The 21459-nt window shown below is 43.6% G+C and overlaps 1 protein-coding gene across 1 annotated transcript in view; it reads left to right on the forward strand.

Annotated features, from left to right (window-relative positions):
- Positions 1–6626: 6626 nt before the first annotated feature.
- LOC138214297 (poliovirus receptor-like) overlaps positions 6627–21459 on the forward strand; it is a 167121-nt gene continuing 152288 nt past the window's right edge. The window contains 1 exon segment of the mRNA XM_069175784.1: positions 6627–7150. Within this exon segment, the coding sequence (XP_069031885.1) occupies positions 7063–7150 (88 nt within the window). The 5' untranslated portion in view covers positions 6627–7062.

Here is a 21459-nt window from a genome sequence, read left to right on the forward strand (position 1 = left end):
TTTTCTCAACTGTAGTACTTTTGCATTCCCACACATAACCGCACTTAAGCTGCACACTGAATTGTTTGAAGGTGTAGCGTACACTTAACGTGATTTTGTTTTTGTTGTTACAGCAACCACTACAGAAAAACGTGAAATAACCACGCTTTGGCCTGTCTATGCGTGACAGTTACACGTTTTGATGGTTCGGTGTGCCTTTTTTTCAGATTGCTAAAACACGCTTTGTAGCTGACATTGTCCACAGCAGTACATTGCTTTGTCTCAATGCTGGTACAGCTGACCACTTCTCCAAACTGGCACATGCTGACCCCTATCTACTATAGGTAATATAATGGTTATGGATAAATACTTAATACAACCCCACTTCAAAAACTGAAAACTATCCCTTTAACAGGAGCGTAGCACAGATGTACAGACTGTCACGCCAAGTCGTCCAACAGTTTTGCAATATTTCAGTATGAATTTGATGGTTACTATGTGCAAAATCAGGAGAGCCAAAATGTGTAGGATTTATAATCTTGGAAGCACAAACATCTGCACAAAATGTTGTGCCAATCCTTCCAATAAATGCTGAGTTATTTTAATCTTCTAAGTGGCAGCGCAAGTGTCATCTCCAGAAAAATAAGAGCAATGCTTAAAAGACCTATATACACATTCAGCTACATACAGATGTAGCATCATTATACTGCTTTGAAAGTGAACGGGTCAGGGAAACCATGAAGGCAGTCTTCTGTTAACCTTGATTAATTAGATTGTAAAAGATAATCGCTTAAAAATGAATCAACGTAGATTTACAAATCCTCACAAGTTGATTTTAGAATGCAGCAACGACTTTCTTTCGATGTTTAATTATGAGCAGTTGTTGCAATGATTGCACACTTTATTCCATCTGTTGTTTTACTGAGATTAACCTTAAAGTACATAATTATGTAATTGGATACAGATGAACAGACAGGCAGAAAAACATCCTGAACTTTGTGTATGTCAGTGTAGAGGCATTTCTTTTAGCAATCAACAGATGGCAGGATGTAGCTGCGTCATTTGGTATGCAGCAGCATGCCCATACACACACACATACACACACACACACACACACACACACACACACACACACACACACACACACACACACACACACACTGACACACACACAATGACACTCACAGCAGGGGCCGGCAGAATACATTGTGAGCCTTCAGAGGACAGAAGGTTTCCCTGCTCTTCTGTGATTAATGGGCTGATTGAGGCTGGAGCCAAAATGGAGGGTGGGCCCATTTGCAGCCTGCTAATGAGGTGATAATGGAGAGGTGGGCGGCTGGGTGCACCACCCAGCAAAATGGTGGCGGCATCATGGAGGAAGGTGTCAGAGGCATGCAGGGAGACCAGCTTTCCAGTTGTGTGTGTGTTTACTTCCCAGTGAAATGTTTTGAATAGTAACAATGAAAGGAGGTGTCGGGAGGCCGATATTCATTTTCCACAATGAAAAGTAAGCGGTTGTCTCGAAGCAAAATCACGGTGCTCAAGCCGACGGGGCTATAAACGTACATTAGCAGCTGGAATTGGCGGGTGCGGTATTTTGACTGGGAGATGAAGAGATGTTTTCACGGTGACAGTGATTGCTGGTTTAGGAGTAAGTTGGATTGTTGGCCTACTGTGACAGCTGGGGGAAGCATCATCGCTGCAAACTGAAATCAAAATCTTTTGATATTCAAGGGTACACTAATAATGACTAATCGACTCTCTGGTGCAAGTCAACCACATTTGTGTAAAAATATTTTTACCTCTGACAAGGTCTGATGATTGAGAGAAAAATTAGTCCTTTGTTTTCTTTCTTTGGTTTTTGCACTTGAAGGCAGCTGCTCCTCAGATGGAGCTGGTTGAATACCATTTGTGAGGTCAGAGGTTTGACCCCTGGATGGTCCCCAATAAAATGCTATCCAAATGAGTCACTTTGACTAAAAGCATTTGCTAAATTAATGTCATGGAGAGGTTAAGCTCCTCCTCATTACAAAAAAAACATTTTCTAATCCTAGGTGGATTGTTTTCAGATATCTGTCTCTTTTGGTACAGACTACTTCCAAGAAAAACTGTCCAGAAATAACTAATCTTCCGGTTAGTGAGCAGGTGCCTGGTTCTGAACGGACACGTGCATTGTGCTTACATGCATGTCAGTAACAGGGCTCAGTGTTTCCAACAGGGTGTGAATATACTCGTGGTGGTGGGTGAGGCAGCGTGTAACTGATGTGCACCCAGAGACTCGTGCAGTTTAGAGAGGGAGGGTGCCATCTAGGTTATTTTCTGCGGCTACAATTTAGAGATGTCCCTTAAATGTTTCATGTGCAGGCTGTCGGTAGACGGCTGTGGCTTCAGATGGTCAAACAGCTTTCCCACTAAGTTTAGCTTTTAAATCCATAGTTCCTGCTGTCCACATGCTGAAGTGTCCCGGGGTAAGACACTGAACCCCGAGTTGCTCCTGATGGTACTTTGCATGGAATCTCTGTTAGAATTGCCATGTGAAGGCAAACTGTAAAGCGCTTCGAGACTGCAAAGTTGAAAAGGCGCTCTATAGGGACCGTTTACCAATCTCCCCTGAACGCCTCACATAGACCATAATGAAAATCCATTGTTCTTCTTTCTGTCTTTTTACTTTTACTTCACAGGTAGGGTTTCAGTTATACGCAGAGCACTGAAGCAGGAAGTGACCATATTTGGACGAACTGGGGAGGAGCGATTGGTGGCTCTGACTTGATCTGATTGGAGATCTGACGATACTACGTCCCGCCCACCGATAGCTGACCACAGCACAGGCCTGTCAATCAAACAGATACGCTCCCCCCTCCCAAAACACAGCTTTTTGAAGCTTTTTGTCTAATTGATGAGGGATTATTTTCAGACGGACCTCCAGAAAATGAATAAGAAGGAGTGACTCTAGCTAACAACACCGAGATAACCTGTGGAGAAATTTTATTGACAGAGAATTTCATGAGAAAAGTTGAATGGGAGTTTATGGATTTGGAGGCTTTTTGGAGCCGACCTCTAGTGGCCATCTGTGGTATTGCAGCTTAAGGCACTTTTTCATCGGCCTCATTTTTCAGACCCAGTGGACCCGTCCACTTTAAATACAGTCAATCATTTCAGCTGACATCTCCAGTTTCACAGAAACCAGCTGCATCCAGTTCTCAGATTACCTGTGTAATTTGTGGCATGTATTTCCGCTGATTGACATTGAATATTGTGCTATTGTGTTTGTTGTCTTGGGCACCACAAATATTCAACTCATTTGTACTCGGGTGGCAGAATAAATCCAAGAGATGGACTTCACCACTGCTTCGCACACTAGAAAAAGAAAAAAAAATAATTTGTTTGAACAGTTCATAAACGTCCTCGGAGAAACAGCTGAATTAATGTTACCATTACCACAACTTTTTATAGCTCATTCAGTGTGGATATGAACAATAATCTCTATGATTTACTCGAATGAATTAAAAACATTACATTAGATGGTGGTAAAGCCCCATAAAACAATAAAACATGTTATTATTGAACATAATAGCTTTGAATGTTGAAGCTGAGGGAAATATTTCTCCCCATAGTGTTTGTTTACAGTCTCGGCGTTATGACTCATTCACACAGTTAATTGAGCCTCACCTCGACAGTGCGTTAGTCTGAACGGAGTAAGTTTCTCAGTCAGTCGGCCGCTGCAACTTATTTCAACAGAAACTTTAAAAAAAACGCTGCAGTCAACTTCAAAGATGCTCTCTTATCGTCCGGACCAGACGGTAGAAACGTCCTCTCTGTGTTAGAGGAGAGCGCGGTCTGTTTATTTCCCTGCAATTTATCCGTGTTTGAAATACTTCTGTCTTTAAAAACGTCTCAACATCCCTGTTCTGTTTGTGTGGAGGGGACAAGAAAGTAAATGACGACATCTATCTACGGCGACTTCCCCCCGCCCCTGCAGTCCCTCAAGGCTTTTCTCTTGTGTGCTGCAAACCTGAATTTATGTGTGTAATTTCTTGTGTGCAAGTCTCTTGTACTTTTTTTCTTTTTCTTTTTGGTGTCAGACACCAGATTCATTATTGAAAGGGGAAGTCAGGATGGAGATTACAAGATATTAAAAAAAAAAAATCCCTTAAAATGTGTTTCCAATTGTGGAGGTCATATTGTTGGTATGCAGACTTGTGCATTTGATCACATCAAAATTACCACAGTTGAATCAGAAAGCAATAACAAGCAATAACATCTCTTCATCTGAATATGTTTTACATCATCTACCATACATTTCAGCAGATAGCCTGATCTCAATTTTATTGTTTGAGATTTGATGGTTTTTATTTGTGTTTATGGCGACTTTGATTTTATTTCATACTAATTAGAGCAAGGTGTTGCACCGCTAAACAATACTTTGTACGTTGTTGCTTTTAGTTTACTGGCTGTTTTAAAAGTTGTCTGCTCAAAACGGCATGTAGAAATGTGGTGTACAAATAATAATGACTATATTTCATCCCTGTGATGGTCTACATGGGTGGTGACCAGGTTGTTTGTCTCTTGTGTATTCAGACAGCAGAGAGATCAGATTTCATGGCCGCTGCCATGGATGCCTCTTTGTTGTTGTCATGGGAACGCTCTCAACTAAGAAGTCTGAGGTTACCAAATCTAAACTTTCCCACTTCCCAGCTGCCCGAACGCACCGTTTGTCCTGATGTTTCGATTGGTTGTTCGTAGTTTTCTTCTAGCGTGTGTAACTTGAGCAGGATTTTAAGATATCTAATGTCACAATATATATGCTGGAGAATAAGTTTCGTTCCACATCATGCCTTGACATGTCATTCGACTACATCTTAGAGTTAGTTAATTGAACTTATCTCATTGGATTTGTGCTGCATTACACTTTTGAATTTCTACTGACTCTCACAAATGTGTGTATTTTTTTGTCAGCCAGCCTGTTTTTAATTAGCTAATTGTCTTTCTTTAACCACAGAAGAGTTTATCTCCCTTTGGATTGCCTCGCCCAAGGTTTCCTCTGCATTTCCCACCCAATAATCTTAACATGTTTTTAAGGAATGCTTCCTTGTCTTCTTCGAAAGCGTCGACTGGACTGAGAAACTGTTGATGTTATGTGCCTGAGGAGTCCACTGAGACGTCACGTGATACGTGTGGTACAACTTCTGTAGTGGGACACGAGGCGCACTAAACCCTCCACTTGTTTTCTTATATTGCCACTTTAAATAAGCTGTTCTAACATATTTTATTGATTCTTCATTTAGTCAAGGGACCTATTATTTGGTTGAATTATATGTTTCAGTTACCATTAGTTACCAGCTTTTCTCTGATTTTTATATGCAAAGGATTTTTTGGCTGCTGGCCAGATGAAGTAACCGATTTTAATGACACTAATTGGGATTCAAACATTTTCAAATCATTCTAATGTTGTTTTGACCAAATGATTAATGACAATGTGAGTGGTAGAAGAGGTACTCATCTTTAACTGAAGGAAAAGGAGCAATACAACAGTGTAAAACGTCCTGTGTTGTGTAAAGTACAAGAAAGAAACATCCTCATTTTAATGGCTGGTGGACTCCTATATCTGGATGTCTGGAGCTTTATATTGTTGTTTAATGAATGAGATTGCCTGATATCTCAGGGATGTAAAGTAACTAGTATGTACTCAAGCGCTGTACTTCACTATAATTTTGAGGTTGTATTTTTCTTCCATTTCATGTTACCTCTAACATTTTGGGGGCAAATATTGTACTTTTCATTTCACTACATTATCTATTTGACAGCTTTGGTTATTTGTTTGCCTCCTGTGTCATTTCAAATGATTATACAAACTAATTAACTCATACATTATGATGTGTTATTTATAGATTATGCTACCCAGAAAGAACTTTAACCTTTACCAGGTTCAACTATTGATCCTCAAACATATGCTTACTTATAGTCTGACTGCATAATATAAATAATGGTGAGTTGGGCCATTCTGCAGAATAAATGCTTTTACTTTGGCCTCTTTCTGCATATTTTGATACAAAATCTTTGAATGCAAGAACAGAGTACTTCTAGATTGGAGTACTTCTATTTTTACTCAAGTAAAAGATCTCAGTAGTTCCCTATACGTATCATACACATGTAATCTGCAAAGTATTCACTAACTGTGAAATAAATGTCAAATTTACCCCATTTTCTAATGAAATGTGAAGTAGAAGAGTAACGTATCAGACTGAACTCTTAAATGTAAAGTATAAATACCTCAAAATTATACTTATACTATAAAGTAAATGTACTTTATGCTGTCGTTCTTCCACCCAGTTGTTAATTCGTTTGCTTGTCGCTCTTATTTCATTGAATAATGCTGACGATCAACGGAAATATTCAGGGGAAATTGCCAAGTGAAAATATTTGCTGCAACAAGAACATTTTCTTTTATTTGATCACACAGGAAGAAGAATGAGTGTCAGTGTAAGCAGGACACACCCTGAGCTATCGGTGCAGGTATGCAGGCGTGTTTTCACGGTGTGTAGCAGCCTTTAAACTGCACCACGGTCTGGCTGTGTTTCAGCTGCGAGAGTTCAGTATTACGGCTGAAGTCCTCTTGGTGACGCTCTGCTGACATCACTCTGATATTCCCCCACTCAGCTCTCCGCATCAGACACACGGAGCTCCGCCGACTCCTCGCACACTCCGTCCACACTCCCGTTCCCCTTCCCGCTCCGCTCGCCGTGGCCAAGACGCACCATCACATACGGGCAGCCGCGGGCTACCTGCGCGCACTGCGGCCAGTCCACAAGGGTGGGGGGGGAGGAGTTTGACTCTTCCTGTCATCAACAGCTTCAAAGGAAGAGCCACGAGTAGCCAGACGCGGTCCAGGTTGAAGAGGAGGGGGGGGGACACGCAGAGACAGGAGGACAGAGAGAAGCTGCAACTTGGCTGATTTCAACCCAGGCGGTCTGAACTGAACTCCCAAGTTTCCTGGCCGTTCGGAGAAGGAATAATTTGGAGCCCGGCTGAAGCACACGGAGCTGTTGTGGATATTTACGTCCACCTTGTCTCCTGTTTAGAAGAATGGCGAGAGATTACGCAGCACGCTGCCCGGTCTCTCCGGTGAGGAACACTTGGCTGGTGGCGGCGGCGATCCTTCTCGCAGTCCAAGGTAAGACCAAACGACCCGAGCAGTGGTTGGCAGAAAAGAAAGCCCACTTCGGTTGTCGCTCTTCCAGCCCTGCGCGCCCTGCTTGTGGGCAATCCCCTGCACTTTCCAGCCGCGCAGCCCGCCTTCTCGGTCGTGCTGCATGTATGAATGTTGTCACGTCCCGGGTGTTGCCTCTGGCTGCTGTTTGGTGGACTATGACCTGTTGTAAAAGTTTCCTGTCCAGACTCCCTGTCCGACCTGTGCTTGCTGAGTTTCGGTGAGCTGTGTGACGCGAGGTGTGGCTCTCCTGGTGTGGGTTTTTTTGTCCTAATTCCTCGCAGCTTCCAGTCGGCAGGTGACTGTTCAGGAAACCCTAATCCTCTCTGAGCTTCTACAAACCCTTCCTGCACGGCCGACCTGTGTAATCTGTGTTTACCTGTTGGAAAGTGTCGCGTGGGAGTGGGAGGGGGGGGGGGGGTGCATGGGGCGCAATCAAAAAACCTGCTGCTCTGATTACTCACCATTAGAGTAATGGTAGAAATTGGTTCTCGTTCCACAGAGCAACAAAGGGGGCGATGGGGAAACACGGTCTCGGGTAGAAATGAGAACAGCTCGGCCGCCCTTTTCTTCAGGTGGCCGCTCAACAATGAGAATGACCTCATCAGGAACCCATAATGAATATCCACTGCAGTGATTGTATGATAAAATGTATAAAAATAAATATTTCTCCCTTATGCCTCTGTATGGGGACACAGCCTGCAGACTCTATTTAGAGGATAGCCTCAATCAATTATGACGGTAATGAAGTTTGTGTTGCCTGATCGATATCTGAATTTAAAGACCAATACCAGAATTGATATCCGGAGTGAAAAATGAGCCAAAAAAAAGCAGATATTCAGACAATTATAAAAAAAAATATTTTGAAATATTCCTCTAAACTCGATTTTATGAAAACATACTGACAACAGCGTTGATGAAGGTAACTGCATTACTTCAGGGTATATACAAAAAACACACAACATGTCATTTAAGCATTTTAAACTTGAATTAAGTTGAAAATAAGGTTAAATAATGCTTTTCACTTCAGTTTCTGTTACTATAGCTGCCATACATCTGTATCTGTGATAAGCCAATACTGACTGATAGTGTACCAACGCTGCTGTAAACTTACTGTTTAGTGATGCAAGACTACTGCATATGAAAATCATAATAACAAAATCAAACTGCAACGTTCATGTCAGGGTCACTTATTTCTTAACAGTCAATGAATTAATGAAAACAAAATCCCTGATGCAGCACAATCAAATCTTAATAGCAGTTCCATTGATGGATGACATCATTAAGTTAAAAAGGCTTCTGATCAGTAACATTGTTACCCAATAAATAATCAAATAATTAGGTTACTGTGAACCTGTTGAGGGATGCAGAGACATGGTAGGACCATAGAGGAAATATTAAACTGGTGAAGACAGTAAATGAGATTGCTTTTGAATAACAACACTTTATGCCCTTATATGGAGATCACCATAATTCCCAAACTTCTATAACATCGCTAAAATGCATCGTCCAGTAACACGTGTGCTTTAAATCCCAACAGGAACAGTTTCCCGTTTACCCCCCCCCCCCCCCCTCCCACCCCACCTTTTCTAAATTTCTAGCAATCGGTTGATAGTGATCGGTGTGAAAATGTGTTGGCCTGCTCTGTCAGCATGAATCTGCCGACCTGTTGTTTTTACCTGGGTGTAACCAGTATCATCTGTCTGAGCTGTCCCCCAATTGTCACCAAGGAAAAAAAAAAAGGAAGACGGGTCATTATGGAGCTGTGAGATGCGTGTCATCGCGTGCGTCGACGGGCCTCGGAGACGGGCCTCCCAGATCAAAGTGACTGGGGGGGGGGGGGGGGGTTGTTGTTGTTGTTCAGTGTTTTTTAACTGAACATGGCAGGGGGAAGATTTAACCTTGATTACAATTAGCTTCGTAATGATGTTCTTTCTCTTGGTGCACATCGGGAGCGATGTAGGAACACAAGAAGAGGGGAAACCCAAGTGTACAAAAATGTGTGTGTGTGTTGTGTATATGAACCAAGCGGCACTAGTTTGCCGTGAGGATGACAGATACTCAGCTGAGACTCGGCGACATCAGGTCTGTATTGTTAAAAAACTGTCAGATTGTCATGACTGTATACCCCCACAGGTTATGAATGAATGTGAACATACAACAACACAACTGTCTTGTCGGAGGGGAAATAAAAAGCCTCCACGCTCGCACCGCAGCTACTTCGTGATCCGCTGGCACCGAACGCACCCGTAGAAGCTCGGTGTTCCCACATCGTCCTGGCCCGTGACACGCTTTTTTGCGAGTTGCGTGTATTGACGGAGGGTTTCTCTATCGGAATCGGGTTTGTCGGCCAAGTCTGCGGTAACACGCACGAGGAATTTGCTTTGGTATGCAGCCGCTTGACAAGACCACAAAAGAAATAAAAGGCGCCAGAGTGGGAAAAGAGATGAGACTGAAAACAAGACAACAACAGCAACGCAATTAAATGTGTATGAGTAGAGTGTGTTTACAGGTGGTGTCTGCTTGTTTGTGCCGCACAACCCGTGTTCACATGGCTTCTAATTAAATATACAAACATTTTTCTGCAGTAAATTGTAGAATTTCCAGCTCTGCGTGAATATCGGTGTTTAAAGTTACAGGTATCGTATCTTTAGTTGGCCGATGAATTCGACTCTGCCCGTGTCTCACGATGTCAGACTGTTGTAGAGCTTCTACACTGTCAGAAAGTGTAGATTACAACACTCCCCGGATAGACGCCGAGATAAACTTTCTGCTGCCGCTTCCGTGTTGGAAAGCCGCGTCGCCAGCGTACGTCGTTTCCACAGCAACCCACGCAGATAGACCGGTGACGTCCGGACACGCCGAATCCGGTCAGTCTGTCCTAAAGATCTGATTTGATTTGCCTGAAACCTGAACGAAGCCTTAAGTGTGCGTGGAGCGCTGAAATAGATATTTATCTGTGTACAGATTAAATTGCATTTATATTCATGGAAGTCAGTGATATAGGATTACATGGCAAACAGTGATTATGTGGAAAATGAACAAGCAGGCTGTAAAAGGGGTCAGCGGCAGCGGCGTCATGTTAAGAAGAACCGTGTTAACCTTCAGTGAAACAGTCAAAACAGAGTTGAGAGGATATCATTCTGCTGCAATGATAATTAAGTCACTTCAGGTGCCCTCCCTCCCCTCCCTCCCCTCCCCTCCCCCGTCTCCCCTCCCCTCTCCTCCGCTCGTCTCTATAGGCCCCTGAAATGTCAATGATGATGAGTCCCCTCGACGGCTCGGTGGAGACGAAGGGCTGATTAGCTTATCACTTGGAGAGCAGGCGGCCGATGATTATCGCCCTCCGAGCGGCACGGCCTGATTATCGAGAGCTCTTATTAATGACTCATCGTCTGCCTCGCGTATTTGCGCTCTGTTGTTGTTGTTGTTGTTGTTTGTTGTTTGCATATTTGTGGCGCTCTGGTATGGATTTATGATGGGTTTCTACCATCTGGGAACCAGCGCAGAAGACGGCGGTGATGAAAAGGCATCAGAAGTAATCACTGATCTGCGATTTGAGCACGAATCCTGAAATAACCTCCTTTTATTTTTCCTCTTCACCCTCCCACACCTTTAACTTTAAAACGACCCATTTTATAGTGATACAATGTTCAAGGATGTAACACCTGCTGCATTTGAAATGAAACCTCCAGATAAGTGTCCACAGGAGACATTATATATCTCATCCTCCGTATTCCCCAGGAGGAGCTGGAAATGTGTCCGTATGGAGGGACATCTGGACAACCCTGCTTAGCCTTCGACCAGCATGACCTCCCTCTGGATAAGTGACAGAAAAAAAAATGAGCGAATGGAAAATGAGCCCATTTTTACTGCCGTAATTAAAATTCATAAACAAGCAAGAGTTCATGACATTTATCTCTTCGCCACCCTGCGCAGCCAATTGTGTGCTATTAGCCTTTCGGGCAGGAGTGGAGTTATTCTAATTTCTTTCTTTGCAGGTTGCTTTAGTTGATTAATTATTGGAATATCCTAGAGGCAGAAAATCTCTCCATTATTTAATAGAAAAGCAAAGGGCAGTTTGAATAAAAGCGCCTGTAATTTTCTCAGTTTAACGAACAGATTTTTCTCACTTTGCGTCTTGCGTGAACCCTGTGCAGCCACCTGACCCCGGGGTTAAGCGGGATTCGGAGCCTCCACCAGCTTTAAAAAGCAGTCGGCGGTGCCCCATTGACGCTGATGGCAGATAGAGGAAATGTCAAGGAGCGCGTCTTGGGAGGAGTGACCTTGTGTGTGTTTGTGGAGTGGGCTGAGGAAGGGGCTGTCATTGTTGCCTTGAGAGCAGATCATGGTTATCGTCGCTGGGTTGAAATGTCAATGACTGTGTGAAGAAGCTGGATGCTTCGCAAGAGCCCGTTGGGAGAGGCTTGGTGATGTGTTTTAGCCGAGCGGCGACCGGCAGTGACGTCACCCGTCGGTTTGTGAACGGCCGTTATGAAGCCTCGGGTTCGGATTTTGGCCGGCGCCATCTTTGCTAGTTCGGAGCGGTCTGGAGCAGGAAGTGACCATATTTGGATGAGCTGGGGGAGGAGTGAGCGGTGGATCTGACTCGATCTGATTGGAAACCTGACAATACCACGTCCCGCCCACCGATACCTGTAAACTGACTACACGACAAGCCTGTCAATCAAACAGACACTCCCCCAAAACACGGCTTATTTTCTAATGAATGAGGGATTATTGTCAGATGGACCGCCAGAAAACTAATAAGAAGGAGCGACTTTAGCTAACAACACGAGTTAACTCGTGGAGAAGTTTTATTCACTGAGAATTTTATGAGAAGCTTTTTGGAGCCGGCCTCTAGTGGCACTTGATGGTATTGCAGTTTTAAGGCACTTCCGTTTTTCAGAGAGATACACAGTTTATAGTTTTAGCAAAGAACATTGTTATATTTTTTGTTTGTGGGTTTGTTCATGGCAAACTTTTCAAGCTATATATATAAACCACTTTACCTTAAAGTTGGATGACTTTATAGACATAAAATAAAGCCCGACACCCACCACATGAGTAGCTCTGGCTCCTGACCTGCTGTTCCCGGACTTAAATGTCAGTGGTTGTTCCTGTTGAGGCGTGGGGTGATAATCATCCCCTCCAGAACTCATCATTGATGCTCATTGAGAGCTTGTGAACGACTCGCATTAACACAAACGCCCTGATAATGCAGGGGGCGGTTACCATTTAGGCCGATTTGTTTTGTCTTTGTCCGGGCTGTCGTTTGTATATGCAGACGATCCTCGCCCCGGAGAAGTGCAATTTGAAGTCGTGCTGCTTTGAGATAATAACTTTTCCTCTTAATTGCAGCCTTTTCACTGGTGAACCGACAGACTTGCAGCTTGTGTTGCGTCATACTGTGCTCTGATTTATTTCTCCGCATCTCTGTTTGTCCCTCTTTTAATTTCTGCCTCCGGGTTTTGTTATTGATCAAGGATTAAAATATTAATGACTTCCCACAATTCATTGCGGGCCAATTGAAGGATTGGATCACCAACCTCGTTGTTGCTGCTTCTTGCATAATACTGTTTTTTGTTTTGTTTTTGTACAATTGAAAAAGTAGTTTTGATGCTGCTTAGAAAAAAAAAAAATCCCTGAGCCATAGCCAGAGGTAGAGGTTGGCATGGTAGGTCACTCTTACATATTTCGAACTGGTTGTCATGGATACAGCGTTTGTGGCTGAGACAACCTCACATCCCCTTTGTTGTGCAAGCATGTGCGGTATGTGTATGGTCCATTATATGAAGCTCGCTGTAATTAGGGGGAAGAGGTTGGTTTCTGTAAGAAGCTCCATCAGTCCAACTCGCTGAAAGTCCAGGAAGCAGGTTTTTAATTCATCACCGGCCTGCCAGGAGCCAGTAAGCGTGTGTCGGCACTCGGTCAGCGTTTTTTTTTTTTTTTTTTTTCTTTTTTAATTCCACTTCTGAGGAAACGGGTTGGTAAGCAAATTCCAGATCGCATTTCTGGAAATAAACCGTATCATGGCTAACACCTTGGCATCCCTTTGTGATTCTTCAGCAAACAGGTGTCAGTGGGAAGAGGGATTACAGAGCGTAGCAACAGGAACGGGGCCATGAATCACAATGGAGCTGATCCAAGGATGGTCGGAGGGAGGCTTTTTTTGCTTTCAGGTTTCAGGGTCCAGTCGGCTCTCACTGTGTCATAAATGCCTTTGCAGATCACTTAGAAATATGCATGCGCAAACTCTCTCTCTCACACACACGCACACGCACACACACGCACACGCACACACACACACACACACACACACACACACACACACACACACATGATCAATGTGGCCTCCCTCCCTGGTTTGACTTTTACCGACATGCAGAGTAAAGCAAACTTGCAGCCAGCCTTTCATCGGCAGCTCAGTCTTTCATTCCTCATTCTTTTATTCATCCGTTCTTTCTCCCGCGGTCTTATTCTCTCGCCCTCTCTTTCGCACTCATTCTTTTTTGCTCGTGACCCTATTTTCAGGCGGCCTGGCTGGCTGCTGCTCCGCGGCGGCTCCCGAGTGGTGGCCCTTTTGTTGGAACAGCTTTTGGTGGAATTAAAAAGGGTGCCAGTACAACCCGTTCCCCCAATCTTCCGCCCCCCCCCACCCCCCACACCCTCCCTCCACTCCGCCGCTCTCAGTTCTTCTAGGCCCTCTTTGTTTAGAGAGCGAGGGATGTTAAGGGGAAATTCAAAAGTGTGAAAATGTTTAGACAAGCGTCCCTGCTCTGTCTCCCGCTCTGTCCTGAGCTCACCCGTTTCGCAGACCGCTGTGAGCCGCGTCCTTCACTTGCTGTTTCCTCTCCAGATATAGTCCGCCGGTGACAAAATGGAAATTGCTTTCAACGTCTGTGTGGGAGTGCAGCGGCGGGTCAGGCCGCAATGTGACATTTCTCGTTGGACCCATGTGGGCGATTAATAACCGCACTACCCATGTTTGCTTCACTTGCATCATTACGGAGCCTTTCGCCAGGACGTCTTGTCCTGCAGAGGGAATTTAAGGTGACGGCCTCGCTGAAACCGTGTGCTACAACTGGCAGAATTTGACCACACTAGCAGGACTAAAACTGTGTATGTAAAGACAACAGATGACATGCAAGCTAATGAGTGCTGGCTGTTTAAGGTGCCAATAGCATTACCGACAGGATGCATTTGAGTTTGCGATCGAAAAAAACATCAGAATAGGTGGAATAAAATAGGGCTCGGAGGCCATGACAAAAACCGGCGAGGACACAGGATGCCAACAAATGAACGTTAGTTATTGTAACTAAAGACCAAAATACCAAAATAGATGCATCAGTAGTGGTTGTGATGGATGTGTGTAGATATTGTGTGATGTTGTGGAAATAGAAGATTTCCAGCCAATCTAGCAGGGATAAGAGCAGAAAGGAAGCTGAGGGTTTTTATGTCCTGTCGAGCACCCAGGTGCTCCAGATGTGGCAGGACATGGTGATCGGCTCCGGTGGTGACAAGGGATCGTAGACGGACACAGAAGCTGTCAGCACACACACACACACACACACACACACACACACACACACACACACACACACAAAAGTAGCCAGGGGCCGTCACGCTGCCCACGTCTAAAAATTCTCTTAGTCAATTCGTGGTTGTTAGTTCAACCACTCGAAAAGGTTATTTTTTTTTTTTTTTCATGATATCAATTTAAAATTGAAATATATATGTTTTTTGAATATATTGCTATAACAAATATAAACAGGCCACATGTTAACAGCCCACCAAACTATGGAGGCTGTCTTGAGGCGAACATGTGCCTGGTTACACGTCTTAGATGATCGGCCATTTTTGATGTTGTGAGTAATGTGGGTAATTTTAAATAACTTTAACGACTACATCTGTTTTATTTGCTTTTAACCTTAAATTTAAGAAACTGGAATATTTTGCAACCCCTAAATATCATAATCTACGATCAGTTTTCAGAAGTGTTCATATCTCGTACTGCTCGAGGTCATTGGTTGGAAGGTGAAACCCTTTTTCATTGCTGTGGATGTAGAAGCCAATTTCCTGCCGTGGTTCAAGTGCTAGCGCTAGAAGACCGGGCCATTGTCAATTGTTTTCAAAATGTGACCGTACTATTCCCGGACTCTCTTTCTTTAAAAAGCTGTCGTGGTAGATATTCATCGTCATACAAGAAAATCGGTTATTTATAGGGCAGACCTTTCTCCATCCTGTTCTGGCTACTTCATTGAAATTTCCAGTGAAACAAGGCACGGAAAGTCAAGAATCTTTAATGTCTTTTTTTATTGTTTTGGAAGAGAGTGAAGAAACTCAACACCTCGCTGATGTAATGCAATTGGAATCGGGGAACAATAGAGCGAGCATTGATTTATCTCTGCTTCGCTGTCCATAAATAACCGTCCTGTGGAGCCGGGAGACTGTTAGCAACAAGTTGTGGAGGTCAGCAAACTTGCTCGCCAGCAGAAGGAAGGAAGGAGCGCGAGAGGAAGCGTCTCTGTCTGTATCGATGACGTGGAGAGCGGCTGACGGTCGGGCTCTCCTCTGACCTCCGCTCGCGTCCTTGGCGGCTTCAGCGTCACCGTCCAAGTTGACCGCATCGCCTCCGCGTGCGCACGCGTGTCGACGGCGATCGTCCTGACCGACGGCCTCCGCTCTGACAGCGTTGTCTCTCATTTGCATAACGCAAACCAACATCTCCTCCCTTCACAAGCGACCACTGTTCCCACAGCGGCGCATTTCTATGCAAGTCACACGCACATTAAAAGAGAATACCGGCGTCATTTAGAGTTACAGCCCATTTACTACTGCCTCCGTGTGCTGTGTGTTTCCCCCCTCAGTCGTTCTGCAACGCACGTCATGTGGAATTAGATCATTTTTCGTTGTCATTTTTCAAACATAGAGACCGTGGTTATTTCAAACCTGGCTGCAAATGAATAGCTGTCCTGGTGAACAAAGGATGTAAGAAAAATAGTCATGAATACGACAATTAAGTTTGTCAGGCCGCATGTTTTTTCCCAGATTATTTTCTGGCAGAGACCTCCATGTGCTTGTTGGTTGTCAGGTGGTGACTGACAGGAAACAAGTTAGCGTTTTATATTAACAATGGGACTTCGGGAGGCGGAGGACACATCGAAATATATTCTGCGCTCTAGTGAGAGGTCACTGAACGTGTGGACTCGTATGAAAACAAAGCAAATACATGCCGATGTTTGCAAACACCAACCGAGAGACGGAGTAGGAAGAGCAGCCGGGATCTGAAGCACGAATCTGCTCCACCATCATTAGAGCTTTCTTTACACATTAATCAGGTCTTGAGGAGCTGAATATTATTTTATTGTTATTTCCACTTTTTATATTCAGTTATATTGCTGCTACTCTTTGAATATTGCCTTTCATATATTGCGTTTGCTTCAGATATACTGTGTGTAATCAGGAATATATTTTATTTTATTTTGAAAGATGCATATTGCTACGTGCTTAAAAAAAAAAAAAGGCACTTAACGTGTGACAAGAGGTGGAGCGGCACAGTTTTTCCAGCCGTGTTGAACGGTGTTGTGGGCAATTCGAATTTTGGATTATTAGACGGACTTTCAGGACACGGATGACAACGCTTTGTGGAAACCTGTTTTGTGGATAAATGAACCTTCTTTTTTTGCTTTAATCAACACGTGGAGTTTATTTTGTGGACGCAGTGAAGAAACACGAGTCAGAACGAAAGCTTTGTCTCTTAAGGTTTGGATCCTAAACGTTCTTTAAAACCTTTTGTGGCTTTAGAACAAACGACATGAAATTATGGTGTGTTGATGAGGAGGACTACAAGTTTAAAAAAAGTAAGAAATTCAAAGGTATGGCGCCAGATCACCTCATCTCTGCTCAGTGCAAACGGCTCAAATGTCATTTTCGGGGAGATTTATGGTTCGTCATCCTGTCCCCGTTTATCTAGAAATAATAAGTCAGCTCACATCCAAACAGTACACAAACACAGATGTACAAACAGCCCCCCTCCCCCGCCCCCCCACCGGATTATATTATTAAACCTGATTAATTGCTTCCATATCTCCTCACTTATTCAGGTGTTGATTGAGCGATGTGGAGTGACAGCTGCAGAGCAAAGCTTTGTCTTTCTGTGTTTCATCTCTATCTTGACACCACCGCCCCCCCAACCCCCCCAAAAAAGAAAAAGTAAACAAATAACCTTAACCCCTGGTTTTCCCGTCTCTAATCTGAAGCCTAGGGTCACTTCTCTATTCACACAACTCACTGAGTTTTTTTTTTTTTTTTTTTTCCCTGTGAATCCAAAATTTAGTTTTTTTTCTTATGGCAACAGCCAATGAACATTTTCATTTGCCTGATAGAATTACAGAATTCTTTCAAAGGCAGGATTTTCTATTTTCTTCTTTTAATAGTCTATCATTGTCAAATGACTTGAGATATTGCCTGGTGCTCCTCTGCAGACCCTGTGGGCTTTCTTCTCATAGCTCATTTCATTATTTCTCCTCCCTGCTGCTTTTGATGCATACGTTCACCTGTCAGTCAGCCAGAAGTGTCTTTGGTGGATTTTTTTTTTTTGTGTGAAAGAGGATCCAATCCAAGTCCTTCTTAATTAGACCGAATGAGAGTGCAAAACAGATTAGTGATGCCGCTGCTTGTAAATAGCTTCTGCCGAACATCTGTCATCCTTGTGACCGGTCATTGTCGGCATCGTGAGGTTCAGAGGACATTTGGTAGTCTGATGCCTCGGCACGAATGTTACCAAAACAAAAGTCTGTGTCCATTGTGCTCTGTGCTCGGTCATTAAAATGATTCAGATTCTTGGAATGAGCTTCAGCAGAGTAATCATGAGTAATTTTGCAACAATAAGGAGGTCCAGCGTTTCTCTGGGAAAAACCGAGGATCTGCATTCAGCGCTGTGTGTGTGTGTGTGTGTGTGTCTGTCTCCTTGTTTGGCTATCCTTGTGAGGACCCATTTGAGTTTTATGCCATGGAAGTGAGGACTTGTTGGGATATGTGAGAACATGTGAGAACATTATGGGACAGTGAGGACATTATGAAACCGTGAGGACATGTGAGGACATTATGGGACAGTGAGAACATTTTGTCCTGTCCTCACTTTCTGACCAGCTAAATATCACACCAAAGCATCTGATATACCCGTCGGTATATTGGAGGATACCGCGCCTCGGCGTGAAAAGTATATGACCACGGTCGCAGAAGGAGGTCATGTAATGAAGGTCATTTGACGGAGTACAAAAGCGCTTTGCCAGGACTTTGACCCATGTGACCAGGGTTTCAGTCTGTAAAAAAGCAATTTCTTCAAACAAATCTTTTCCGAACTAACTATTTCTCGTGTCTCACCTTAACCCCAGGTTTTCTTTTTCTTTACCTAAATCTAACTGTGGTTTTTCATGTCTTGGTAAGGGAATAGATGGCAGTGGACTGAAAGATGTGTGCTGTAATACCGGGTTGTTCTGACAACCTTCAAAGAGCAATTTGAGGTTCATGGTGTGAGGTATTTAGTTATGATTGTGGAGGTGTAGGGGAAGGTGCTACAGAATGCGTTATCCCGTTAAATGTCCTCACAGAGATAGCCGTGTGTGTGTGTGTGTGTGTGTGTGTGTGTGTGTGTGTGTGTGTGTGCACACATGCGAGCGCACTCCTGACAAGCTCCCTCTGTTCACTGCAGTGATACAGCCACTGTGAACTGTGTGATGGGTGAGGATGTAAGTCCCTGTGACAGACAGAAAAAGAGACACGCACACATACACGCACACACCTAGCCATCTCCTCTCCTCTCCTCTCCTCTCCTCTCCTCTCCTCTCCTCTCCTCTCCTCTCCTTTTCTCTTTTCAACACAGAAATATTGGAAATGGATCAAAGTCGAGTGGCACAAGGATTAAATGGCTCTCGTGTCATTGTCACTCATGATGGCCATCAAACCGACCAGACTAGTGAACTGTCGCTGCACTTTTCCTCCAAAAAACATTTGAGAAGATTTATTTTTTTTTATCTCCCAGACTTTTCCAGTTTAAAATGACAACCACCAGTCTGGTTAACGATGAACTGAGCAGTGTTTAAATCTGGAAGCTATGGTTGACAAATCATTAAATTAGGTCGGAGACAATGAAGAATACTCTCGTTGGCTAACAGAAGGAGCAACGGTGTTATTATGAACCAGGCAATTATAGCAATGCTCCGCTAATCTGCTTGCCACATTTGAAATTGGAATATCCATCCATCCATCCAATTTCTAAACCGCTTATCCTGTTCAAGGCCGCGGGGGCCGGAGCATGTCGGAGGCATGCGCCGACTGAGAGGCAGCGCTCACCTAAAACCAGCTCTTAAAGGTGTACGCTGTCTCTGTCAAAGATCTTGAAACTTGAATATGAAATGCAAATTAAATTACCATCAATAATTAAGAGTGCTGGCATGAAAAAGTTATCCTTCTTTGTTTTTTTTTTAAGTAGGCGTATGAAACACTGTTCAAAGTTTGCAATTTTTGTACCAACAGTAAGGTTATGTTTTAGATAAAACCCATTGTGTTTATCCTTGAGATCTAACAAATGTGCATTTGCTCATATAACACATTTGCAAGGCCCGTTTATTTTAATATTTGAAACATTTACATCAGGTACCTTTTTTTTAAATAAGCAACAGCTGGAAACAGCAATGGGCCATGACAGTTCATGTGACTGCTGCATCTCATTTTCCTGTTGGCCACAGACGTCCGAGAGCATTGACTCACTGACACAAATAAAGTAAATGTATTTTTTTATTCAAGGCCAAATGATTCCTCAAGTGGAAATGCTGAGTTTGTAACTTTTTTTAACATTTTTTTTTTTTATTTTTTTTATCAAGTTTACTTGACTCATCAAACAAGTATGACAAACTGCAGTTCAATGAAAAGGTGGAGCATTCCAGGGAAACGGCGAGGACATGGTTGCGCAATAATAAAGCACAACTGCCAAAACAGAACATTCACACAGGAATCCAACAATTCAACAGTTCAATTGCTGGGAATAGAAGGAAAAAACTCTTCTTTCAAAGGAGAAAAACCTCTGACAGAGGGAAGAAAAAACTCTCACACAGAATTTTGTAAACAAAAAGCAACTTTACCGTTTCCACTCTTACAGCTAAAAACTGTAAAGATGTTTTTCGAAGTTTCTAAAGTTATACTTTCCGACATTACCCCAGCATGTCATTTTCAGATGGTCCCTCACTCCAGAGCCCAGAAAGTGAATTTCTCTGAGCAAGCAACACCCCCCCACCACCCCCCCCGCCCCCTCCTGCGGTGTTTGCGCTTACCTCGAAAAACTCCATTAACTAAGGAGTTGGGATCGGGAAATAGAAAATGTCTTATGCGCCGGGGCCTCTGACCTGTCCGTCCCTGTATCCCAGAGTCTATTTCCAGGTAGTGGGCTTTTTCGAAATGCGAGGATGATTTCTTAATCCCCGGGGATGCATCTGAGGATGGAGGCGAAATGCTTCAACTGCTCCCGCTTCCCACCGAGCGAGGGTCCTGATGGGTGGCGGACTGGCTGCCCAGTTTACTGGCTGGACGGAGAGAAAAAAGGTTCTAATGAGATGTGCGCTGCTCTTTCATGTCTGTCCTCGCTTCTTCCCCCAGCATGCCATTTCTCTTGACTCTGCGGGTGTCTAAAGCTATAAGCTTCTGGGTTTCTGAATGCTAATGTACAAAGTGACCGTGTCTGAACTGGGAAGTTAAATAGGTTTGGAATTGAATCAGGCACTTTTCCAGTATGAAAGGCGGTGTGAAGGGGAGCGTGCTAATGAGATGGTTTGAAACATCACTCGTTCCTTATAGTCATCAAGAGCGGGAAACTGGCCAAAAGGGACGGAGGGTAGAACGAGGAAAGCGCATGACAGTGATGGAGCTAAAAGCTAAAAGCACGGCTCAAATAAACAAAGTCAACAAACAAAAAGTAATTGATTGATGGCCCCTGTATAGTCAAATGAATCGCCACGTCTCTTCAAAAGTCTTCTTTCATTGGATTATGCCAGAATTCCTTCAAACGAAATTACTTCAATGACATTACACCTTTCATGTCTTTTTGAAGTGCACATTACATGATTCATGTTCATGTATGGCCAAAGAAGAATTAGTGAGACACCTCTTTATATTTGATCTGCGTATATGGGCGAAAACCCTCGTGGACTACCAAGAAATGAGGACCGTGTTGACTACTGTAAATGTTTTATCAACTTTTTAAAGCTTTCACGTAC

The sequence above is a fragment of the Embiotoca jacksoni genome, unplaced genomic scaffold (assembly GCF_022577435.1).
Source record: "Embiotoca jacksoni isolate LCO1_2020_lvr unplaced genomic scaffold, fEmbJac1.0.p SCAF_7, whole genome shotgun sequence".
Lineage (NCBI taxonomy): Eukaryota > Metazoa > Chordata > Actinopteri > Embiotocidae > Embiotoca > Embiotoca jacksoni.